The 23,445-nt window shown below is 42.0% G+C and overlaps 1 protein-coding gene across 1 annotated transcript in view; it reads right to left on the reverse strand.

Moving 5' to 3' along the window:
- Nucleotides 1-158: 158 nt before the first annotated feature.
- SHLD1 (shieldin complex subunit 1) overlaps nucleotides 159-23,445 on the reverse strand; it is a 59,344-nt gene continuing 36,057 nt past the window's right edge. Inside the window, exon 5 of the mRNA XM_062490663.1 lies at nucleotides 159-689. Coding sequence (XP_062346647.1) covers nucleotides 169-689 — 521 coding nt within the window. The 3' untranslated portion in view covers nucleotides 159-168. The remainder of the gene's footprint in view (nucleotides 690-23,445) is intronic.

Consider the following 23,445-nt stretch of genomic DNA (forward strand, 5'->3'; position numbering starts at 1 on the left):
GCAGTTCTGCCTTTCAGAGAGCAAGGTGCAAGATCTGGTGTGGGTGAACCCCTCCATGGAGCATCTGGTGCTGAAGGAGGTGCTTGGAGAACAATGTCTTTCTTAGAAAATCACATCTTTCTGGAGTGAAAGCAAAGCTTCAACGACAGAAACAAACCAGTGTCTCGCTCACTTCTCTTGTGAACCATCAGGGCTACGTTCTGCCTGTGTTTGCTTGAAGAGGAATTGCAGGATGTCATCTGAGAGTCCAGGTGTCCTCCTCTTGTTTTCCAACAAGGCTTCTCCTTCAGCTGGCTTTGAAAAGCAAGCAGAAGGGGGGTGATTTGGAAAGATCTTACAGCCATCTCTGTTCAAGACCAGCTGTGCCATTTGCAGACAACGTGACACATATTTTGCTCCGCCCTTTTGTTCCAGCTCGGAAATCTTCTGTGACAGACACCTTGAGGCAGCCTCGTAGGTTGGATCCTTTCTCTCTGGCTGCTTTCTGCAATACATTCTGTAGAAGCCATCCAGAGAGTCCCTGATGCTGGGATCTTCTGCACTATCACGTTCACACACCCACGAGAGCGCAGCATCATTAGGTTCAGAGGGCTCACACAGCCCTGCTTTTGGGTAACATCTCACGTTTGCTTCCTCAGAGCCTTCAGCAGAACAGCCCGCAGGAGCTGCAGATGATGGATTGCTCTCTCCTGCAAGCAGAGGATCAATGAAACTCATTAGTCACCAGTCATCCCTGTGGCAAAGTCTTTTTCTGTCCCCCTCCCACTGCAGTCTGGCAAACAGGCTCTTTGCATGAGCAAACCAAGTGCTGCTCTGAACACAGCTGGGCCTTCCTGCACAGATTGGTATAAGAGGAGCTGATCTGGGGACCTCACAGTTGTCCCAGACTTGACACTGCAGTGCCTGGACCTACTTGGTGGTACAGATCTCCTGGCTCCTCTCAGTCACACTTCCAAAGAGGTGGAAATTGGGATCTGCTGCTCCTGGAGATGACAGCTGACCCACAAGCAAGTCTGGTTTGCAGCTGAGATAGTTTTGTATCTGTTTCATTTTTTCCCCTTGTCTCTGGGTCTACTTTTCATAGTTCTCAATTTTACTCCTACAGCACAACGTTCAGTCCTGACCTCCAGCTTTCAGCCAGATTCACAGCCTCCATACCAACACTGTTCTGGTGGCTGCATGGAGTTTCAGAATGAGGACTGCAAAGGGAGACTCCATGCATGAAGTCCCACTTTTGCAGCCCCACTACACTAAATGCTCTCCCCACACCCTGATAGAATTTCCATGGACAAAATTAATGCAAAGACCAAGGACCCATTCTTGCCTAGCTCTTCTCCTCCTTCCTTGCTGACCCACATCTCTGGATAACAATCAGGGCTGTGGTTTTCTTCCGCTTCAGAACAATCAAGGGGGATGCTTTGCACTAATTAATACATCACAACAGGGACACTTGGCAATAACAAGACCAGGACGATCAGCAAGCTTCTAGGAGGAAGAAGTTTCATGAAGAGACCTTGAATTGGGCTTTGGTACCCAGGCAGTGCCTCTGACTGCAATCTCATCTCCAAGCCCACTGCACCAGATCGTTTGCCAAGCACCTGAGTCACCAACAAGGAAATTTTCCAGGGCTCAGCCAGAGGTTGCACAGCCGTCATCTGCAAGTTACATAAGCAGGATGCAGGCAGTCAGAAAACAGCTTGGTCTTTTCTAATTCTGTGAAATGTAAAGCAGAGTGCAGTCCTTTATTTCAGTAGGAGGCTATGTTCAAAGGGAGTCTCAGTAGTGGCAGTGGTGGCAGAAGGCTGTTTTTCTCTCCTGGTACACAAAGAGCCACCCTTCCCTTCCTAAGCAGAGATTCATTAACATGAAATTCAACTGTCTGTGCTGACACACTGTACCTCGTCTCTTTCTTCCTGCCCCTACTTCCTATCTTTGATCTTTCTCCTCAATTGCACTTCATCTCTGATTAAGCAATTTTAAATAGAACTTTCCCTCCCCTTGCAATGTCCAATGCAGTACAAAGAAAAGCTTGGTGGCCTTTTTAACAGTGAGCTGTGGCATCAGAATAGCAGATCAGAGAACAGGTCCATTTTGCCTCAGTAACCTCTCAGCCTAAGCTAAATTAGAAGTGAAGCCTCATGCATCTCTGATAATTCAATCAAGTGGCACTTGGACTCAGACTCCTGTGGCAATTGCAGACCCCTGTGTTCTGCTGGCTTATTTGCTACCTCCTGCTCACAGCCACATTTTGTGACATAGCAGCAGCTGCCTCCAGCTACACATACCAAGCCTGCATGACTCAGGGAAAAGAAAAATCCTGTTGGTTTCATGTTGTCAGGGGAGACTTCAGTAATGTTGCTTTGCCTTTCTCCTACCATCTTAGTTTGGATATTAGGAAAGACTTCTTCACAGAAAGGGTTGTCAAGCACTGGAACAGGCTGCCCAGGGAAGTGGTTGAGTCATCATCTCTGGAGGTGTTTAAACAATATGTAGATGAGGCACTTGGGAACAAGGCTCAGTGGTGGACTTGGCAGTGTGAGGTTTATAGTTGGACTCCATGATTTTAAAGGTCTTTTCCAACTTCAGAGATTCTACTGCATTTTATTCCAAGGTCAGTAGGGCCTATAAAGCTGGCATCCTTATGCTGAAGCACAACCCACCAAAGAAGTGACTTGTAAGTGTCTCAGGGGTATGTTCTGGGGTTTGATTAGTCAGAACATATTCCATTATTATTATGGTGAGAACAGTTTTCTTTCTGCTGCTAGCTCAGATTTATGCATCTCTATTTCCCAACAGCAGGTCCTATCCTCTTAGTGGATTACTTTTCCAGCAAAGCCTTCTGAAGGCAAGATAGCCAACAGGGTTGGATGCCCCAGACCTGGGAATGCTCAAAGCCAGGTTGGATAAGGCCCTGAGCAACCTGATCCAGGGGGAGGTGTCCCTGTCCATGGCAGGGGGGCTGGGACTACGTGGCCTTTAAGGTCCATTCCAACTCCTTAGTGTTCTGTGATTCTATGACAGGAAAAGCTGGATGCAGAATTCACAGAATCAATCTATAATTCACAAAGTGGTGCCTTTCCTGAGCTTTCCTGACAATTTTCCAATACATTCCAAACTGTGTGCCAAGACTGATGGTTGAAAATACACCCAAACCTTTGCCTGCCTAAAAGTTATCAGTTAAGGTAGAGGTCCTTCCTCAATACCCTCTGAAGAGCTGGTACTGCTGTAGAAAGGTGCAAATCTCCTGAATGATTTATAAACCACAGGGAACAAGCACAGTAGCTGGATGCCTGCAGGGTCCAGAAAGAGCTTCTCAGCTGGGGCACACACAGAGCACACAAACTCTGTGTTGTAGACCAGCAAACATGCTGCTAATGGCAAAGACAGCTTTTAACTCCTTCTTTTGCCTCTCCATGCACCTGCACCCCTCAGGAAAGCTGGGATTCTCTCATAACACACAGCAGTGGTGCTTCAAAGCCTAGACCTCTCTGGCCATCTCTCAGCAGCAGGAAAAATGTAGCTTTGTAAATGCCTTAGTAAAATCCTTCCATGGTAAACTTAACAGCACAGCTGTCACACACCCCTGTGTTGTCTTGGCCCAACACCTACAGAATTCAAGGCAAAGACAGCAAGGCTGAAAACTCTCACTCTCTGCCTGCAATAGAATTTCATCACCAGAGAATCTGGCTCATTATTTTTAGTTATTTTCACTCATTTATACTACTAAGTATTAAAGGGGGGGAGGCAGGGGAAGCACCAATAAAAAAGCCCCAAAAACCTGGAACAGTCATTATTAATGTCTATTTCACTCTCACATGATGGAAAATCATGAGTAAGAATGTATATTATTTCATCTGTTCCTCCACTCCATGCTAACTGAAGTTCAGCATTTGCAGCTAATTAGTAAAAGAGCTGGGGGCAGATAAAAGGATATTCTTGTGTTTATAAACCTGCTGATGAAAATTTAAAAGCTCCATCTGGTAGAAGCACATAACCCTACTGCCTGAAGCACATAACCAAATCCTGCTTTGAACCTGGGCCACTTTCAGTAAGGCAACAATGCAGCAGTATTATTATTTGCACTTATAGAAAATGTAGCTGTTTGAGTTTCTGTATAACTGTGTTCAAGCACAGTGAAGTTCTCACAGATTGCATTATTTCTCTTATCCCACCAGCCTGTCAGGATCTACCTGGGGTGACTGCAATCATCCACAAGAAAGGGTCTGTGGTTGCCATGAAGTGCTATAACAAGTAAACACAGATGCCACCCCTGAGAGTTGCTCCAGCCTTCACCCTCCTCTTACAAAATCCCCTCTCCATCAGACATGTCTATATGGCATGGGAAAGCTCAAGGAAAGGTGATACTAGCTGGACTAGAGCAGAGCTCCCAGCTGACACCAAAGCTGTGCCAATTCACATTAGTTCAGGGATGCATCCATCTGCACAGAAGGTGAGAACAGGTCCCATGTGGCAGCCAAACTCCCTACAAGTATTGAGCACTTGATGCATAGAAAAGCGTATTTTGTTGGGTTTTTTCTTCTTTCCACCTGGCTGCTTTCCAGTGGGAGTGCATGTATCATCATGGGAATGCAGTTCCTCTCTGCTCAGGGAAGAAAGAAGAAATTTTAGGAGAATTTGGCAGGAGCTCTTTCTACCCCAATCTCACAAAGCACTATAGCCTGTCAGTAATCACACATCCGAGTACTCAGAAATTGCAAATCTAGATATTTGAGGATCAAATTCTATTGCCCTTGCTTGCATTAAGAACATTTCCTCTGATTACAACTGTTAAAAACCCATGTGTGAGCTGCTGATCGCATTCCTTTACATGAGCTGAAATACATTTGCATTATAGGATTTTTATTACCACATTTAAATTGCAATAGCACCAAAAAGACAAGTATCAAGAAAATAAGTATCAATCTGCTAAATACTGCACAAACACTTACCACATTGAGTAAATGACAGATCCTAAAGCCTTTGGTGTACAGTATTGAATAATTTAGAGATTACAATTTCTCTGCCTTGCAGAAAGTAACTGTTGGTCTTCTTGGGCAAAGGCAAAATGAAATTTCCAATGACATTATCATTCAAAAAGACTGTTATGAGCAAAGCAAATTTGTTCCACGGGTATTTAAATTGTGAACTGAAAGTGAAAATAAGAATATAACAAGCCTAGCTACTTTGCTGTCTCCCTGGTGGCACACAAACCAGCTTTCTCCCGTGGTCATCTGCAGTAGGCTGCAGCTCACAAGATGGGATCTGGGAGACTCTGCTTTACACATGACATAACCAGCTATATTCTTCACCCCCCAGCCCACAGGAGTGGCACATGTGGTTGTGTCTGACTGCTGAGTGCTGGCCAAGAGCTCTGCTAATGCCAGCTGCTCTGACAGGGGACCTGGAGAAAGTGAGGGTAAGCAAAAGGCAGCAAAAAGGGAGGAATTTGGGGACTGGATTAGAAAAGGGAGACAGTGACAGAGGAATAGCACTGGGTATGGCCCAGTACTGAGTCATGCTCTCTGCTTTTTTTCTTCTTTCTGCTGCACATTTGTGATGTGAAAAGTTGGGGGGATGGGGTGGGGGCTTCAATCTGTGTGGAATAAGACGTAAGCAGTTATTTTAGGGAAGCATAAAAACTCTTCCCTTTTGGTCTAACCCCCTTAGGAATCTGAAATTCAAGAAAAAATAAAAAGGCTGGCAAATGGTAAAGTGCTCTTGAAATGCAATATGCAGGCACAGTGCATTCCCCTAGACACTCTTCCAAATGTCACACTGGTATTAAACCCTGCCCTGCTCCAAGAGCTCACATCCGATGCCTGCTGCGCTGAGCTTTTAATACAGCTGGGAAATTCAGCTCAATGAAAGCTTTCAGAGAACACACTGGTTAAACACACGGCATTTAATAAACCACAGAGGAAGTCAGCTACAATATGAACTACAAATTAACACTCCTGATCTGCTGAAGGCCAAGAGATAAACACCACTGCCACTTCACAGATCTGTTTCTAAGCAACCAGATCCCACAGGCCAGGGCAACAGGTATGGGCAGAAGCAGGAGCAGATCATAAACACCATCACTTACAGCTGTGCCCCAAGAGCCCGAGAAGGATGATACATCCTCAGCCAGGCCACAGAGCAATGGGCTTTGGATGTAACTTCTGTGAACAGCTGCTCTGAGTGCAACAGCATACAGGGACTTCTGTCATTGCAAAGATCGCAGGTGTCTTCGAAGGGATGGGCAGCAATGTAACACTGGGGTGCCCGAGATTTTATTTTCACAAATATTTCACTCCTTCCCTTGGAGCTCATCATCATTCTAAAAATACAAATTGCAAATTTAAGAATTCTTCGATGAGGTATACTTAAAGTGGTTTAACTTACACGATTATCGAGCCAGTAAAAAAACAAACCCTAAAGCATCCCCATTTGTCTCAAACACTGCTTAAGATCTAAGGTTAAAGATTCTATTATTTAGGGTAAGCCTTCTTTGAAATAGAAATAACAATTTTTAAAAACTCACACAGCTGAAAACATCAACTGTCAATTGAAGTTATTATCCAGCAGATGAGGACATCAAGGGGCTTTATTAAACTGCAATTATCTGCTGCTTTCCTGTTCTATACAAAGTCTTGGGAACTCAGCCTGACTCACCGTGTCTGTGTAACACTAAAGGCACCAATTTCCCAGAGGAAACTCTGATAAGGCTTCTTGAGCTAATTGCTCAGCTTCTAATTAGGAATTAGGAGAGCACAGGGAAGTGCCTGTAAGAACAGCAGCATGCAAGCTCACGTGCACAGACAGTGCTGCTCTGGAGCACCTTCTCCTTCCTTCCCCAGAGCCAAACATCTCAATGGGCTGTGGAGCTCTGACACACAGGATCCAACACAAGCATCCCCAAGCCAAGCCTCTGCCTTCTCTGCTGGTGAAAATCAGAACTGTCCACCCATGTCAAGCCCCTGATCACCACGACCACAGCACTGCTCTGCCCACAGGGAAGACTCACCATTTGAATCAGATTTGACTAAGGTCTTCCTGTGAACAGGAGGATATTTCAGTAAAATGATAATTTTTTATCTTCTTTTCATCTGTGACTTGCAGTATTGGATTTTTTTATACATGGAAGGCTCTAATTTAGCTCCAGATGGTATTTGCCTTTAAGCTCATCCTATTTCAGAATAAAAGTCTGGTGCTTGAAACAGGTGAGAAACAATCCTGCCTACCTGATTTTCACTGTTTAAGATTTGTAAAAATTTTATGGAGGAAATCTATGTTTTATGGTGCCTGAAGAAGCTTCCTCACTTTAGTTACATTGCACGGCTGAAGCAAATTATAGTTATTTCCATTTATATTTTTTCCAGCCTAGAAACTGTCAATTCCAGTCTTGTCTATTCTCAATTTTTCCCCCAGCTGATTCTGTAGAGTTAGCTCTTTCTGAACTGCTAGCTTTCTGACCCCAGAAGCATTTCCTAAGGAACCCTATTCTACTAAGAGGAATGAAACTCCAGAATTCAGAAAAGGATTTTCTATGCCCACCTCTTCAGCCAAGAACTGAGAAAGACCCTTGGGAACCCAAGTCATCCAAGGATACCTCTCCTAGAGAGGAAGAAGTTCTGAAGAAAATGTTCTTCATGGCTCTAAGGTAAAAGACAAGCAGGGAGAAATCCTTTCTGTTTCTGGCAAGGTTCAGAAAGGAAAGATACTGAACTTTTCACACATTTTGCTGATGTAGCTAGTCATTCAGAATTGATGAAGTTGTGAGCTGAAATTAAAAGTGGACTTGAAAATCTATCTGGATGAGAATTTGTGATCATACACAAGACTAGCAAAAAAAAGTCTGGGAGAGTTATTAAATCCCATTTTTCAGGGCTTTAACAAAACCTTTTATAGAGGAAAGAATGGGGCTCACCAGGCAGTACACTGAATACTGTAAACAACATTTTGAGGATGAGGCTGACATAAAAAGAGGGAAACTGCCACTTATTCTGAAATACTCAGTAATGGCCACTGGCAATGACAGGAAACAGCCCTAGATTACAAGTATTATTGAGGAAGTATCACTCTATCTGCAATTATTGAAAAGAAAACACAAAGCCCAATATCCTTTCTTTATATACTAAATAATTTGTCTCTCATTCAGTTACACATTTTCAGCAATCAAGAGGACCAATAATCTTCAGTTAATACCTCTGGCAAGAATAAGCAGACAGCTCTCACTGGAGATAAACTGCTCAAATCCCAACATCAGTTTACAAAAATTCTACCTTCTGCATCTCCTTGGAGAGTGATGTTTATGACCGTTTGCCTGGAAAAACAGGAAATGATGCTATTCATACAGCTAAAATACAAGGGGAAGAGCCTGCCATGACAGTGTTTCTTTAATAATAAGAACAGACTAGAAGACTGACATATTATATAAAACTTAGCAAAATATTTGCTTTATTTACAGGTTGTGTGAACTTGGAAAAGGAAATGTGGTGAGGGGCTGTTCAGTGTACTCTGCCTTCCCTTGCCATTCTAGCACTTGAAAGTCCAACTCATTATTCTTAACACCCACAAACACACCTGTGGACACCAGTGACTTGATTAATCACAAGCAGAAATGCAGTTTCTTGGTCAAGAAAATACTGCAAATCAAGGTATTTTTCAAGCATCCCTCTTGACTTGCAGGTGAAATTATAGTACTTGAAAATACTTCTGAGAACAAAAGAGTTATGGCCTGTAATATTGTCATTACTCGTCTTCATGGGAAGTCCTGCACTTGGGAGACCTGAATCCTGATGTGGGTTTGATGCCTGGGTACCACAGATGAACTATTGTAAAATAGCTGTTGTGGGGAAGGGAAAACATTCCAAAAATGAAAAGAGGTAGGAAACTGAGTGAAATAAGGCAGAGAAAGGTGAAAACTCAGTTAAATACAATTTCCTCTCAATTTTTTTACCCCTCCAACCTACAGACTTGTATCTCTCCTAGGTGCATTTGTGTGAATTTGTCCAACTTTGTACCAACTTACAATTAGGTTCAGATCTTAGATCGGTGCATTGATTTTCAGGAGTGCTGAATACACAGATGCTCTTACCAAATTAAAAAGAAGCCACAGAGATTTTAGCTCTGTGGAAAACAATGCCATGTAAGCCTTAACTTTACTAATTCTTCAGCAGATCACCGCAAGTTCTACAGCAGAAGAACAAGAGCGTACCTTGAGTTTATCAGATTTTAAGATCCTGACCTTTCATTTTTGTCTAAGGCCAGAAGCACGAGTGTGGCCATACTGCAAGAGATGCTTACAGATGGACTGACTCCCTCTAGATGGGAGTGAAACAGCTGAAAGTGTGCAGTCTGTACCTCTTCAGATCAAAGGTCTTTACCTCCAGTCAGGATTGATCTTTCACAAAGAACAAAAGAGGAGTATTTGCAGAGATGCTTTCCTGAATTTACTTGCAATAAGATGGCTTTGAAACCCTGCTTCTTGTCTGTGTCACGCCCCTGAAAATATGCTGCACCTCAGACAAAAACAGAAAGGCTTGCTCTTCTTTTAGAAGCGGGAATAGAAAAATAAAAACAACAAAGAAATAATCTCGAAAAGCACAAGCAAATAGCAGGTACAAAGGTAAAGAAAACTACTGATACTCTGGTGAAAATCTGAAGGCAGAATGAAGCATCTTCCCAGTCTCCTTGCAGGCCTGATGTGGCTGGGCAGAGAGGTACCAGCCTCCAGTGCCTTGGCACAGAAAAGAGCAGAACCACATCCTCTCCAGCCATGGGGGCTGTGAGATCACACAGCTTGGGGCCTCCTTCTTCTGCACTGCCAGTGGGAGCTTGTGCACCAGACACTGATTAGAAATGAAAAAAGCAGACTCAAAAATAAGAATGGAAGCAAGATACCAATCTCCACCTATCAGCTTTCTGCAGGGTAATAAATGAAATAGCCTGACACTGAAAAAAATCAGTGTCAGATACATCAAACAGTCATCAAGGAAATTTTCAAGAGACAGAAATCACAAACTGTACAGACTACAATGAAAAGCAAACAAGATATACAAATTTAATAACTTGGGAGACATTTTCTCATCGCTAGTCTGTGACATTTTGGCTTGCTACTTTAAAGATATATATTGAATAAATATTTGAGCCATCTAGTTTTGCTGCAGTATTACTAAAAATCAAGTAATGAACAGAAACTGGACTAGAGCAATAGGCACATTTATAGACTATTCACAAATGTTGGAGGCTTGAGAAACACATGGGCTTTTGCTTAATTATCTACGTGCTGTTTTGGGAATTGTGGAAAATCTCTTCCATCAGAACTAGCTTGAGAGAAAATTGGGCTTTGAACAGAATTATTTTGCCATTTAATCAAGCAGCTTTCTGCAGGAATTGCTCTGTGGCTAATAAACCAAGCAATTAAAAACTGAAATTGGAAATGGTTGTAATGTAAGAAGGATATTGGGAGTGAATCCTCAGGCCCCAGGGCTGGACTTGCCTACCCAACCTTTTCTAGGATGTGCCACATCTGTGATAGTCTCTGTGCTTCTGAATGGACTGAGAAAACCTGAAGTACAGAGCAGAAAGGAGAAGGTCCTTGACAAGGAGTATGACTTTAAAAGCTATAAAGAAGAAAAAACACTGAGCAAGCAAGTCTTCATCCCCATCTTCCTCCCAGCCAGTCACAAGCAAGGCTTGGCATTGCAGGCATTTCCCAGCCTGGCCCTCAAAGGGCAAACAGCAAAACATTTCAGTCACTCCAGACTGGTTTACATCCTTTTACCTGGCTCTACAGCCTATCAGTTCTGCTTTTTATGAGAATTTTTTAGCCATGAGCACATCTGGGTGCACCCAAGGATTCTGCCCCAGATCAAACATTTCACTTGAATCAATTGTGGACACAGCTCCGGGTAAACTATGAAGGCAAGCGAGAGCTGAAATCCTGTTTACAAAGCAAACAAAATAAACCAAAATTCATGTTGTCCATCTGACATGATTATCACACAGCACCAGGATGGCTCTCCTGGGAGGCTGCACACATTTCATCTGTAAAGAGCCTGGTACTGTGTGTGAAGCACTTTCTTAAAGCTTTTTTGCAACTCCTTCAACTACTTACGAACTGTGGTTAGTCAGAGTTACTGAAACCAAATGCTCGTGAACAAAAAGAAATAATTAATTCCTGCAAAATCAAGTGAATAAAAGGACAGATAAACCACAGTAAGTTAAGGCAACTCCACTGTTCCTTTATTAAATGAAACATTTTTCATCTACCTCGCACCATAAGATTACCTAGTGGAAAATACCTACCTCATTCAAAAATAATCACGTAAGTAGTAAGGTAGGGAAAGAGAGAAAACTTTTAAAACCTTAACCCATCTGGTATTTGCAGGTATAAATATTTTGATCATTTACAAATAGTAAGGAACCACTCTCCAACTATTTTTCAAGGTGATGTGGGAGTCTTTGTATGACTTTTACAGAGCAGGGAGATTAATAATGCTTGAGTTTAGAATTTGTTCTGAGTAGGGGCTAGAGAGAGTACAGAAGCAGATATGAGGAAACACCAGCAAGTTCAGAATTTGCAGTTTATTGATCAGACTCCCTAAACTGCACAGCTCTTTTTTAAAATGTGAAGCAACCAATGTAATTGGGGCATTTAGCAATTCCCATTGCTCTACAGTCATCTGGATGAGAACACAGGTGCAACCACATTTAAAAATGTCAGTGAATTAATGATACTGATTAGCACTCCTGGTAAACATTAATACAAACATAATTAATAGTATTAATATGGCCAGTTGCCTATTCAGAGGAAAAAACAACTATTTAACATAATGAATATGTAAAAATTTACACTTTCATTCAATGATAAAACTGTGTAAGTATGATACGTGCATGATATAAACCAGATCCTTAACAGTGAAGGTAGATTCTATTTTTCAAATAAAAAGGAAAGTTTACCACTGGGCCATTCCTACATCTGAGCTGGAGATACTCCTGACAGCTGTGTTCCAGAACAAGCTCAAGTCTCCTGGTTCTTATTTGACACTGGTTGGTGGGTGGGATTTGACTGCCCACATAATTTAGATCATATCCTGGGGTAATTTTCTTTTAATGTTTTTTTAAATCCCAAGAAGTTCATGATCAGCTCAAGAATTTTGTTCTGAAAGGCCTAAAGAGTGTGTAATTCAAACAGACTGGATTCTGTGATTGTAGGAAATACATCTACTTCTAAATAAAATGGAATTCTGAAAGAAAGCCTTCAGTGAACCTTTTCAGCTCAAGCTTTGGGATTTGTCTTCAAAGGCTACTTAACAGGGCTTTTTTAGATCACATGTGGGCAATGTGAGGATGTAAGTAGTTAATTTGCATTCCACTACCTTGACAACCTTGCTACTTGAATCTCTTTCATTTCCTCACAAGCCATCTGAAAGCCTCAGCACCTTTGCAAGAGGACACTTCTGCACAGAGTAGACACCTGAGCCTCTTAAAGAAGGTGTAGCTGCACATACAAGAGTGCACCAGAAAATGCTCATATTCAAAATTGATGTGGACTTGAACATTATTAAATTACAAAAAAAGTTATCAATGTGCATTTCCCATTAATTACACTAAGTCAGGAACAGCTGTCAGAAAATAAAATTGACATTCAGGAGATCCCTCAGCTTTAGAGGTTTTAAAACCTCTATGTTTACAGCACAGGAGTTTTTTATTCCCTCCGCTCTACAAACAAATCCACTTCCCACTTCCACATTCTTCCACTTCCCCTTGGCCACATTCACTGCTGAAGTTTAGTCGTGACTCTTAAGACAATGGAAAATATATCTGATGCTTCCTTGAGCTGGAAAAAATGTTTAATGCATTAAGGACACACACCAAAAAAAGTGGTGCCCTTGAGTAAGCAACTGAATAAGGATAAAATAAAGGTCCACTGAGAATTAAAATAAAACAAATATATCTGCCTGCACAGAGGCTTAGTGCTCTCTCTGCAGATACTGTCACTGTTTCTTTGTAACAAAACAATTAGAGGCCAGTCTGCTGCAGCACAGCCTTGACACAGTTCAGAGATTAAGGTATTCACACAGAGGTGGAGACAAAAAGTATATTTTACTGATATAGCACTTGTGATCTAATGCCAAAATCTAAATCACAAGCTGAGCACAAAGAGCAAAGTGAAGCCATCCTAAAGAAGGGATGCAAGGTTAATCGTGGGGTGTGGCCTTGTCACTTCTTTATTTTAAGAGTCTACTGTCACTACCATTTACTACAGGGTTTTTTGGGGTTTGGAGCCTTTTTTTCCCCCCGACCTTCGGCTCAACAATTCATGCTCCTGGCAAGCCATGAGGAAAAGAAGGCACAGTAAAAGTTGTTTAAATCTGCTCATGGTCAACAAAACAGACATTACAGGCAGCAGAGTCAATCTGAAGGCAGCAAAGGAGTGGTGTGTCCTGGTGGAGCAGGAATGGTGCAAAGCAGGGAGAAAGGCATCATTTGCTATCTTGCAGAGAGGAATTACGTGCCAGGGTCAGTGGCTGCTTTCTAACACCCACTGTCCATCTCAGCGGGGTCCCTCTCTACCTACGTGCCCTTGGTGCACACATCTGACTGCCTTTGAGTGAACAGTGCTTATTTTCTCAACTACAGCAGAGAATTTTTCATGTTGCAAAAAATTAATTTAAAGGAAACGTGAAATAAATACAAACAATTCCATTTCTTATGATTGCATAAAGAGCTCTAAGCTTTTTAAATGCAATTGCCATGAGAGGCGATAAAAGGATTTTGAACTCTTTAGTAAAAACAATCCCAAGGAAAATAAGTGACTGAAAAGAAATTACATCCTGGCTACAAGTAAATTATATTACAGACAGCTAGTTGTCAAACAGGAACACTTTGGACTGTGATAAACATCCAAATAAATCTAATTACCCCTAAAAATCAGACAATCTGTAGGTTTACCTAAAAACCAGGAAATGAGCTTTTAATTGTTTTCACTGCAGACACAAACAAAATACATTGATTAACTTACTGGGCTCAAGAGAGGTAATTATTTTGCAGCAGATGCATCTGTAAAAGCAATTCTGTGACAGCTCCAGATTTAATCTGTCTTTGTTTTATGAAGAGCATCTGTACAAATTACTTTTTCCCTCAGATCTCGGGTTTTGAGGTGAACTCTGCTCAGACAGAATGCAAAAGTCAATTATAGGCCAGTATCAGGCTGATACTGATGGTAGAGACACATGCTACAGACTAAGTCTAATGAAAAGCCCCTAGCTGAAAACAGAATTTAATTTCCTTTAAAAAAAAAAAACAACCCGAACACTCCCCAGTTTTGTAAAAATATTAAAAATATTATGAAAAAAGATTAACAGATTACTGAGCACATATGAAAGAGAGAATATTTGAAAAGTTTCTTGCTAGGAAACAAGCTATGAAGTATTTCAATAAAATACTCTCTTACAGATAATGTGCTGTTTCATTTTGCAGTATTACCCCAAGAGCAGGACATCCAGGTAACAATATTCTGAAATACTCTAAATCCTCAGACTTGAAAGAAGTGTTTAGCAAGAGATGCCAACATCTCCATCTGTTTCTTAGATCACTGCTGACTAGAGCAAGGCTTCAACTCTTTCCCAAGCATCCATCCCCACACACCTCCAGCAGCCCTCATCTGCAGTGCATTTAATGTCTGGAGCTCAGTAGAGACAGAAAAAGTGCCTTAGGTTTTATTTATTCCAATAATCCCCTGAATGAACTATATCCTTTGCATCAAGTGGATGGGCCCTGAGCAGTAGGATTTCAGGAGCTATCCAGAGAATAAGAAGCCATACAAATTGCAGCTCCTTTGGATGCACATGCACTCCCCAACTCTTGCAAAGCTAAGGTGTAACAGGTGGTTTACTGCACTGCCTTTGTCTTAGTTCTTTGCCTTTAAGCAGGACTTAATGTGCATCAAAGCACATTTTGGACAGGGATGGGAATAAAAGATTGGACTGAGCTTTAGGGAATACTCACGTGAATGTTAATGAGACCAGAGATGTTCCCACAAACACTCACAGAGGAAGAACAAGGATGGTTTGGGGCAAAGTGTTACAGGAAAAGACAAACCAAGAGTTAAATAAGCATAGTCACTTCTGTTGTTTCATTTGTCACTGCAGCAAGAGCAATCAGGGATACAATGGTGTCCTGAAGAAAAGTAAAATCCACAGGAACGCACTGGTCCCAGAAATAACTGTTTTCAAACTGGCAATCAACAGTGTTTTGCAAAAGGAAAACCCAAGACACACTACCAGATGTAACAGCTTCCAAAACAGCAGCAAAGCCTGATTGTTTTCTCATGCAATAATCAAGTGAGGGAACCAGACTGCCGCAGCAATCTAGTAATCTAGTAACTTACTGGCTGAGAAAAGCTACAGAGGTCTCTTTGAGAGGTGAGGAGAAAGGGAGGGCCCAGCTATTGCCTGGCAGGGCTTCAAAAAGCTTGGAAGGTTCAAGTAAATACCTTCAATGAGGTTGCTAAACCAAAGAAAGCCTCCTGTCTTCCCTCAGATTTGACAGCCCCACGGTTTTGAGATCACTCGTGCTCCAAGAGCCCACAGGAACCAAGATGAGCAGAATCTGGTGGCACATAGAATTGTAGTATTTCTAAGGAGGCCAAATTTGGCTCTAGCTCCAATAGTAGAGCCATGAAATAATGTGTTTCTTTCCATGGCTTTGCTGCAAGAGCATTTTGCTCAGTTTGATCCCTACACATTCATCTAGTGCCATTTTGGAAAGGCAAATTCTGGTTGCAGTCAATAAGTGAGAGGCTCTTGCCAGATCCTCTCTGAAGGATTTCCTTCTGAAATCATATTAAGAAGTGGTGAAACTGATTTGTTTGTTTACTTGACAGCAGGATCAAGAGAGGGGAAACCATCAGTGTAACTCCAGAAAGCAAAGGCTTCCACACTTCAACACACAGTTGGGCAGTGGCAGCACAGTGACTTTGTTCTGTGACAGGGGGAGAAAGATTTTGGCAAAGGATGTAACAAAGAAGGTTATTAGACTGAAGTATTTAAACCAGCCACATGTACTTTTAAAAGACAGATTATTGCCTGAAAGATACCATTAGGTTTTATATCCCCTCATTCTAACTCTCCAGCAGCTGTAGAGATAGCAGTCAATTAATCCATAACCAAAGGTTCATCTACAAATATTTCAATGCCAGGTATTGTTAATAACAGAGAAGTCCTGAAGAATTTAGGTGCTTGACTATTTTGTGCAGTGTGTGGGAATAGCACAGGCAAACCCAGCATTTTGTTTTCAGCATGAGGAATCTCACCAACAACACATGATCACCCTCTTTCACCACAGTCTAACTCACCCTGGTGGGTTTGCAGCTCACAGTTGCCAATTATGGAGCATGATGCTTTCATTCTGAATATCGTATCCAACCACCGACCTAATTTTTGCTTTAATCTTCTGCAAAAGAACGATTCTTCAAAATCAAAAAAATCCCAGCTAGAGTGAGAAATAAATCACTGTCTCCATTAACTATCAGGAGGTTGTTGAAAGCCAATAACAATAGGAGATTTCTTAATGCAAACATATTACCCCTTTATATTCCAAGATTGCTTGGCTTAAGAATCCTAATATTTCCTTCCACTCAATCCAACCCAAGCAATTAAAAATGCACTGGCACAAACTCAGTGTCTCAGCCACTGGAGTTAACTTCACTTCTGAAATGCTGTCACAGGCTCTGCAGATGATTCACGCACACACAAATGCTACTGGGCAAGTGCCTCATACAAAACAATAATTAGCAGCTATAACAAACATCCTACCACAAAGCACTGGTGCAGCACAAAATGGATCTTCTCAAGTTATTTTACTTTGCAACTTCTGCTGCCTTCATTATATTTTAATTAAGACTGCGTCAGGAGAAAAATTAACCTAGGAATAACCTCATTAGACATGCAGAGAAGAAGCAATGTAGAGCAATGTTAAATTCAGCTGGGATTGCAGATGGTAGCTCTGTAAATCAGGTTCTGCTTCAATTCAGCACTTCAGCAGAATGCTCATCCTTTCAAAAAATGGCTACTGAATGGCAATGGAACAGATCCCACTTGCATAGCACCATGACCAGAAGTAGAGATGATACATTTCTTTGCAAACTAAACAGACAATAACTGCTTAAGTAACTGAATTCAAAGTAACTTTGTACTATTAGTAGTACAGAAGGACCTGGGCTAGGCATTGGGTCAGCCTATTAAGGATGAGTATTCCTTAGTTCTGTACAAGTTACTGTGGTTTTAGTTTATCTATGTGTGGGTTATTCATGAATAAAGTAAAATACCACTGTAAAATTTACACATACACAAATACAGCCTATGCTGTGGACCCCAAAAAGTTTGTCCCCTCCTTCAACTCTGCCTTGTCTGATTTTCTAGTCCTGCTCCTGATTCTGGGCATCTTATCCAAGGATTTATTTTCAAGTAACAGGGCTTAAGAGGTACAGCCTAGTGAAGGCAAGAGCTGTAGCTATGACAGCATTGGTATCAGCTTTGCCACCTGCAGAACAGGAACACTCTTTTCTAAAGGGGAAAGGAAGGAGCTGCCAGGCAGGATTACATCAGTCTCCAGTCTGCTATGTCCCCCTCCACCTGTGGTCAGTTCCAGGTGGACACTTGGTGGGGATATGTGAGTGTGCCTGACACTCGAGTAACAAAAGACTTGAAACACCATCAGAGGAATTCAGTAGCTCAGAAACATTTGTATCAGCAAGAACTACTTACTGACTGAGCTTGCTCTTACTACCCAAATCAGTGCATAGTCCTCTTTCCTTCACTGCAAAGCATTTTGCCTCAATGATTTCCTGTTGTACTGAGTTTTATAACTTAATTACAAAATTATTTTAATTAATTTAATTTTTAATCTAATTAACTGCTGTGTAAGAAGTGACTGATACTGATTCTACTGCCGTTCCTTTGCATCCAACAGACACAGAACCAACATTCAGATTTCTCTTGAAATCATTACTGGTTTAAATTTAATTTTTAAAATAGCAAAAAAGGTTCATTCTTCTCCATTCTTTGAGACAGAAATACACATATTAAAACAGACCACTATGACAGTACTAAAGCCTCCATTCATCTAGAAGATAATATAGTATACATGTCTGTTTTCCCATAGTTAGTCTTTCTGGTTATTTTTGTCTCCTATTTTCAGATTAAGAAATCAAAAACCTCAACAAGCAAACAAACAAGAAAACCCAACAACAACTAAAAAAGCCACACACACAAACCACCCAAATTTTTCCTGTCAGGCACCGCAGCCTGTACAAAGCTGGGGCCTCCTTTAGTACTAACATGCATCATTTTATTACTTAGAGCTGGACAAAACAGTCTGTAGGCACTTATGGAACACAGGAATGCAAATACCTTCTTCAAAAACCCAAGTAACTTTTGGAGTAAAATAATCTCTCTGACATAGGCAGTGCTACCTTTATAAAACACAGTGAACTTGCAGAACTCAAACCCTCACTTGCTTCCACCTCTATCCAGAGTGAGCACAAACAGAGCACAGCCAGAAATCCCTCGGCAGGCTGAAAAGAACAGCAAGCACCACACAGCACAAAATATTGTCATTTGCTTGCCAGTGCTTATTGCAGCAATAAATAACCAGCTGCCTGCCACCCTTCACAGAGAAACCCTTAGCATGGAGGCCTGCTGGAAGAGGCAGTAGCAGTGCTCATCCTGACAGCATTCCATCTGTCTGGGAGGAGATTTCACAGGCACAGAGATGTGCACGCATATGAGGCCCAGCTACTATGGGATCTACAGCACACAACACAAAGAAGGAAGGGCAGTGGGATGGGAGGTTGTTAAAACTCATAAAATTAAGAAATCGGAAAGCAGGAGGGCTCCAGGACAAACCTTCGTGTACTGCAACCCACACTGATGCTGAATCACTGGCCTGTGTTGTTTTGTTTAAAAAAATATTGTGGATCATGATGTGTGCTGTATTTTATACTTGCAGTCTGCTACTAAGGGGCTATGACTCACTATTTTTTATGCTGCAGCCTCATCAGTTGCACACCAGTGAGCTCAGTGAAGTAAACCAGAGAGAGAGAAGAAAAATGAGGCCTGAATTAAGACGGGGATCTAATTGAAATTCAGTGCCATATGCCACAGGTGATAGGAGTCTGAACTGTGAGGCTTTAGGAACACTTCAACAGGGCTCAATCCATGTGGCGTGGTACAAGCCAGATGTTACAGAGGGGAAGCCAGGAAACATTGAGAGTGGCACGTGAATGTAAAGGCAGGGACCAAATAACTGCACACAAATCCAGGGAAAGCTCCACAATGACCCCCCACAACCCTGGCATTAATCCAAGCCCTGTCACTGCAGGGAGAAAGGCCCAGCAGCCAGAAGAGGCTGATGGCAGGCAGAACTGCTAAGTCCTACACCCTCAACACAGCCATGGAGCATCCCCTGCAGCACTCCAGGCACTGCATCCACCTGAGCTCCACCCAGGCACACGGAACAAAGGCATCCTGCCCACAGCCTCCTGCTCAGCTCACTCCAAACCTGCCATGGCAAAACTGGGCAGGATCAATCTGCATCCTTCCACAGCAGCAAGTCTGGCCTATACACTAAGCAGCATCCTGGGAGCACAGCTTCTCATTTAAATAACATCAGTATAACTTTATTTTGTTCTCCTCCCTGCCACTAGGCACAGAGGATTCCCTGAAATGTGTTTTTCTGTTGCCAGTTCACAGCAGCTCCTAAAGAAGCTTCAAATTCAGGGAATAAATTCAGAGGCAATAAGGGACCACAGCAATCAGGGCAGATGTATCTTGCTTTCTGTTGCAGCATTTTAGCAACTCCCAGTGCAGGGCCTTCTGGGTCCAATAAACTCCAGATGATTTTTCTACCACACAGTCACAGGCTACATCTGAAAAAACATTTGAATGACTGAGATCTAAACGTAAGGGAAGCTTCCCAGTAAAAATAAAAGTCAGGCCATGCATATTTGATCACTGGTGCCCAAAATTAGGGTCCCCCAAGGTGTTTTGTGTATCAGGACAGGTGAATCTGATAAGCTACAAGACAAAACCCCTACATTTAGAATCAGACCAGGAAAAAAGAAAAAAAAAAAGAGTAGAAATCTTACTAACAGAGTTACAGAAACAAGAGGTTTTAAAGAGACCTGAAGAGTGACACTCCTTATTTATGTGTATTATTGTCAATCAAGCAGAGCATCAAATCACCCTCTAATCCACAAACACCACTCACAACTGGACTGGAGGTGAGACGTCCCAGATTATCTGAACAAATATGTGAAGCTTAGAGTTTATTGGGAGCCCCTTACCATCATTTACCTGGGCTCTCTGCCTCGAGTACAGCTGCACATTTCAGGCCAAACCAAGTGTACTTTTTTCCCCCCCAAGTACTGATGCTAATTGGGTGACCTCACAGCACTGTGTACCAAAGAAATATCCCAGAGGGCTGGCACAGGCTGGCCTCAACACGGCATTCCCAAGCCAATTTGCCCTTTTCTTCTGCCCCAGCCTGACATCCCCCATTATTTAGACTGCCATTTTTAAGGCACTTTCACAGATCTTCACCACCCACACCTAAGTGATGGAGCTGAGACACCAAGGCAGGCTCTGCAGACAGCAGGGAAGGGCAATGCTGGTTTTACATAACGATGTTGTCACAGGCATTCCGTGTTTTGCCAATTGCTGGCTGCTCAGTACAGACACCCAATGATCTTGGGTCATTCTTGCATCACCTGCACTACAACAAAACCTTAATACCAAGCTGCAAAGAGCAAATCTACTACACAAGAAAGGAGCCAACATCTTGGGAGCTCCACACAAAATTTAAAATTGATAGAATGATGCCATGAACAATTGTCCAGGTAACAAGAATGGCAACAGCCCTTGGCAGCTTTCCACAGTTATTTCAATTACTAAGGATTCATGGTATGTAATTACCTTTCTCCCTGGGAAAAAATGAAGCATTTTGTGGAGGATTTCAGCTGCACAGCAGTTCTTGCCTTTCAAAGTAAACAGAACAATTAATGCACACATGAGAATCTTTCACAACTGCTATTACTGCATTACTGGAGCACTTGTTAGAAAAATGACTACCCTGAATTACAGGCCTCAGGATTTGCTTTGTAGCTTCTCTTCTCCAGCTGTTAAGGAAAATTGTGAGTTTCACTGAAATTGTTTCCTACAAAAGATGCTTTTCTTTCTAAAAGCAGAAAGAAAAATGAGAAAAGTCTAACCTGGAGACTCTACAGGAGCCAAAGTCCAATCCCTTTGTGTTCCCATTCTCCTCTGTGGTCTTTCTCCCTTGTGTAACTCATGTCTGTCATTCTTTCAATGCAAACTTCTTGCACGGTTTTAAAGCTAAAAACACATCCTAAAGGGTTTTTTTGTTTGTTTGTTTGTTGTGGTTTTTAATTTTTTTAAGGAAACCAAACCTTTTTCTCCACAGTAGTAAAGTGAACTTCTTTGCCTTTCAACATTTCAAACATTGAGCACTGACTGTTCACATATACATTGAAATCTGACTCCTTGTTCAACACAAGTGCATAACAAATTCACCACTACAGCAGGAAAGCAGGGGAGATTCTCCCAGCACTCTGCACACTGCCTGATTAAATACTTTATGGATACTTGGACACAATACAACACAAATATACTTATCAGGAGTCACTTCTCAATGGTTAGAAGAATCTATAGAAGGCTATCTTGGAATTCAGCATATAAAACAATCACTTGCCTGAAAAAGAGGAAATGTATTGAAGTTAATATGGTAACCCAAGGGGGTGGGTAAAGAGTTCACACACATGCAGAATATTCTCTGCATCAACGGAGATGTCATTCCCATCCATCTTCCCATATCTTTCCAGCCCCAAAGTTACATAAGGGATTGTTCCTACGGCTCCTGAGCTTCAAAATAATGACATAGCTAACCAAAACTTAGTGATTCAACAACATAACCCCTCCTGCACAGCATTTATGATCTCTCCTCAACCTGACAGCTTAATTTCCTCTTTCCCTTTGCTGAATGCTGCACTTTCATTCAACCCATATCCTTTCTACTGGCACTTCAGCACCTTTGCACAGAGCCACAATAATGCTAAAGGGAGCTGAGCTGGGCAGTGAAGCAGATGAGGATCTCTACAAGATCAGCCTATGCTTCCAAATCTGATTGTGAGAAGGAAATGGCTCAAGGCCAGAACCTGAGCAAGAAGCAGATGGTAAAAGCAGTCCCTGGGCAAGATGGCCCAGGTGAGTCTAAACAAGGCATTTAGCTCTTTCAGAAAATAATGGAACTTGAGGAATTTCCACTCCATCTTTGCACTAAAATAACTGTCCCAGGGAAATAAGAATTTCTGATCTGCCTGTCTGTAATAAGCCAGAGCTCTGGCTTGCAGCACTCAGTATATCCCCTGCAGCCATTCACAGAAAAATGGAAGGCCACCAACCCCAGTGTGTGAAACTGCAATCATAGCCATTAGTGCATTCTGGAGTCATGCACTTGAGGGACTAACAAGGAATGCTACCCACTTGCTGAAATGTTGCCCTATGCCATGGCTCCAGTGCTGGCTACCCAGTGCCACACAGACCTTTTAGCACAGTCTTTCACTGAAAATTCTGGGGCCCAACTAGAGACAATTTACAGGCAAATCTGTTTCAAATAGGAGCTCGATGAAGTGAAGACAGCCATCCTTAGTGAAGCTTTGTTTTGCAGGTGACTATTCAATAACCACCCTGCTGCCTACACCAGCATCTGCTGAGTGCCAATATCCAGCTCCTCCAGGATAGACGCCCCTCCACTGATGACTTCCAGGGGCAAAGAACAGAGATTGTTGCTTTGAAAAGCCTGAGTAGGACTAGAAAAGCACCTTCAAGCACAGAAGAAACTTTGCCTACATATGTGATAAATATTTACAGAATGGGGAAGCCCAGGGAAGCACCCATTAAGGAGGAACCCAAGCAAGGAGCAGCTTTTCAGCTACATCTGCATTGGATTTTGCAGCTTCACAGAGCCAGCAGCACCTGGTTTCCCAAAGACATCCCCATCCCAGCCTGATATCAGTCTGTCTTGGTCAGGAAGAACTCCTGAGGCCTTCTTTCACTAGCTTAGAAATTGTTCTTTGTCCCCATAATATTTAATGGCATCACAGTGGTTGCAAATGATGGCTGAATTTGTTATTCCCCTATAAAACCCATATTTGAACAGCTTCTGTTCCCAATTATAACTTTCCATCTCAAACGACTCCACATCTGCACTTCAGAGGATTAAAAATAATTCATAAAGAATTTAACAAACTCTTGTCCATTCTTGCCCATTGAATGAATTCTTGACATTTACTTACAGAATTTAATTCCTTTTCATTTAAATGATTAATGCTCATGGTTAAGATAAAACAGCACTGGCCTGGTAAGATAAAACAACATT

Source organism: Cinclus cinclus, chromosome 3 (genome assembly GCF_963662255.1).
Source record: "Cinclus cinclus chromosome 3, bCinCin1.1, whole genome shotgun sequence".
NCBI classification, from domain to species: Eukaryota; Metazoa; Chordata; class Aves; order Passeriformes; family Cinclidae; genus Cinclus; species Cinclus cinclus.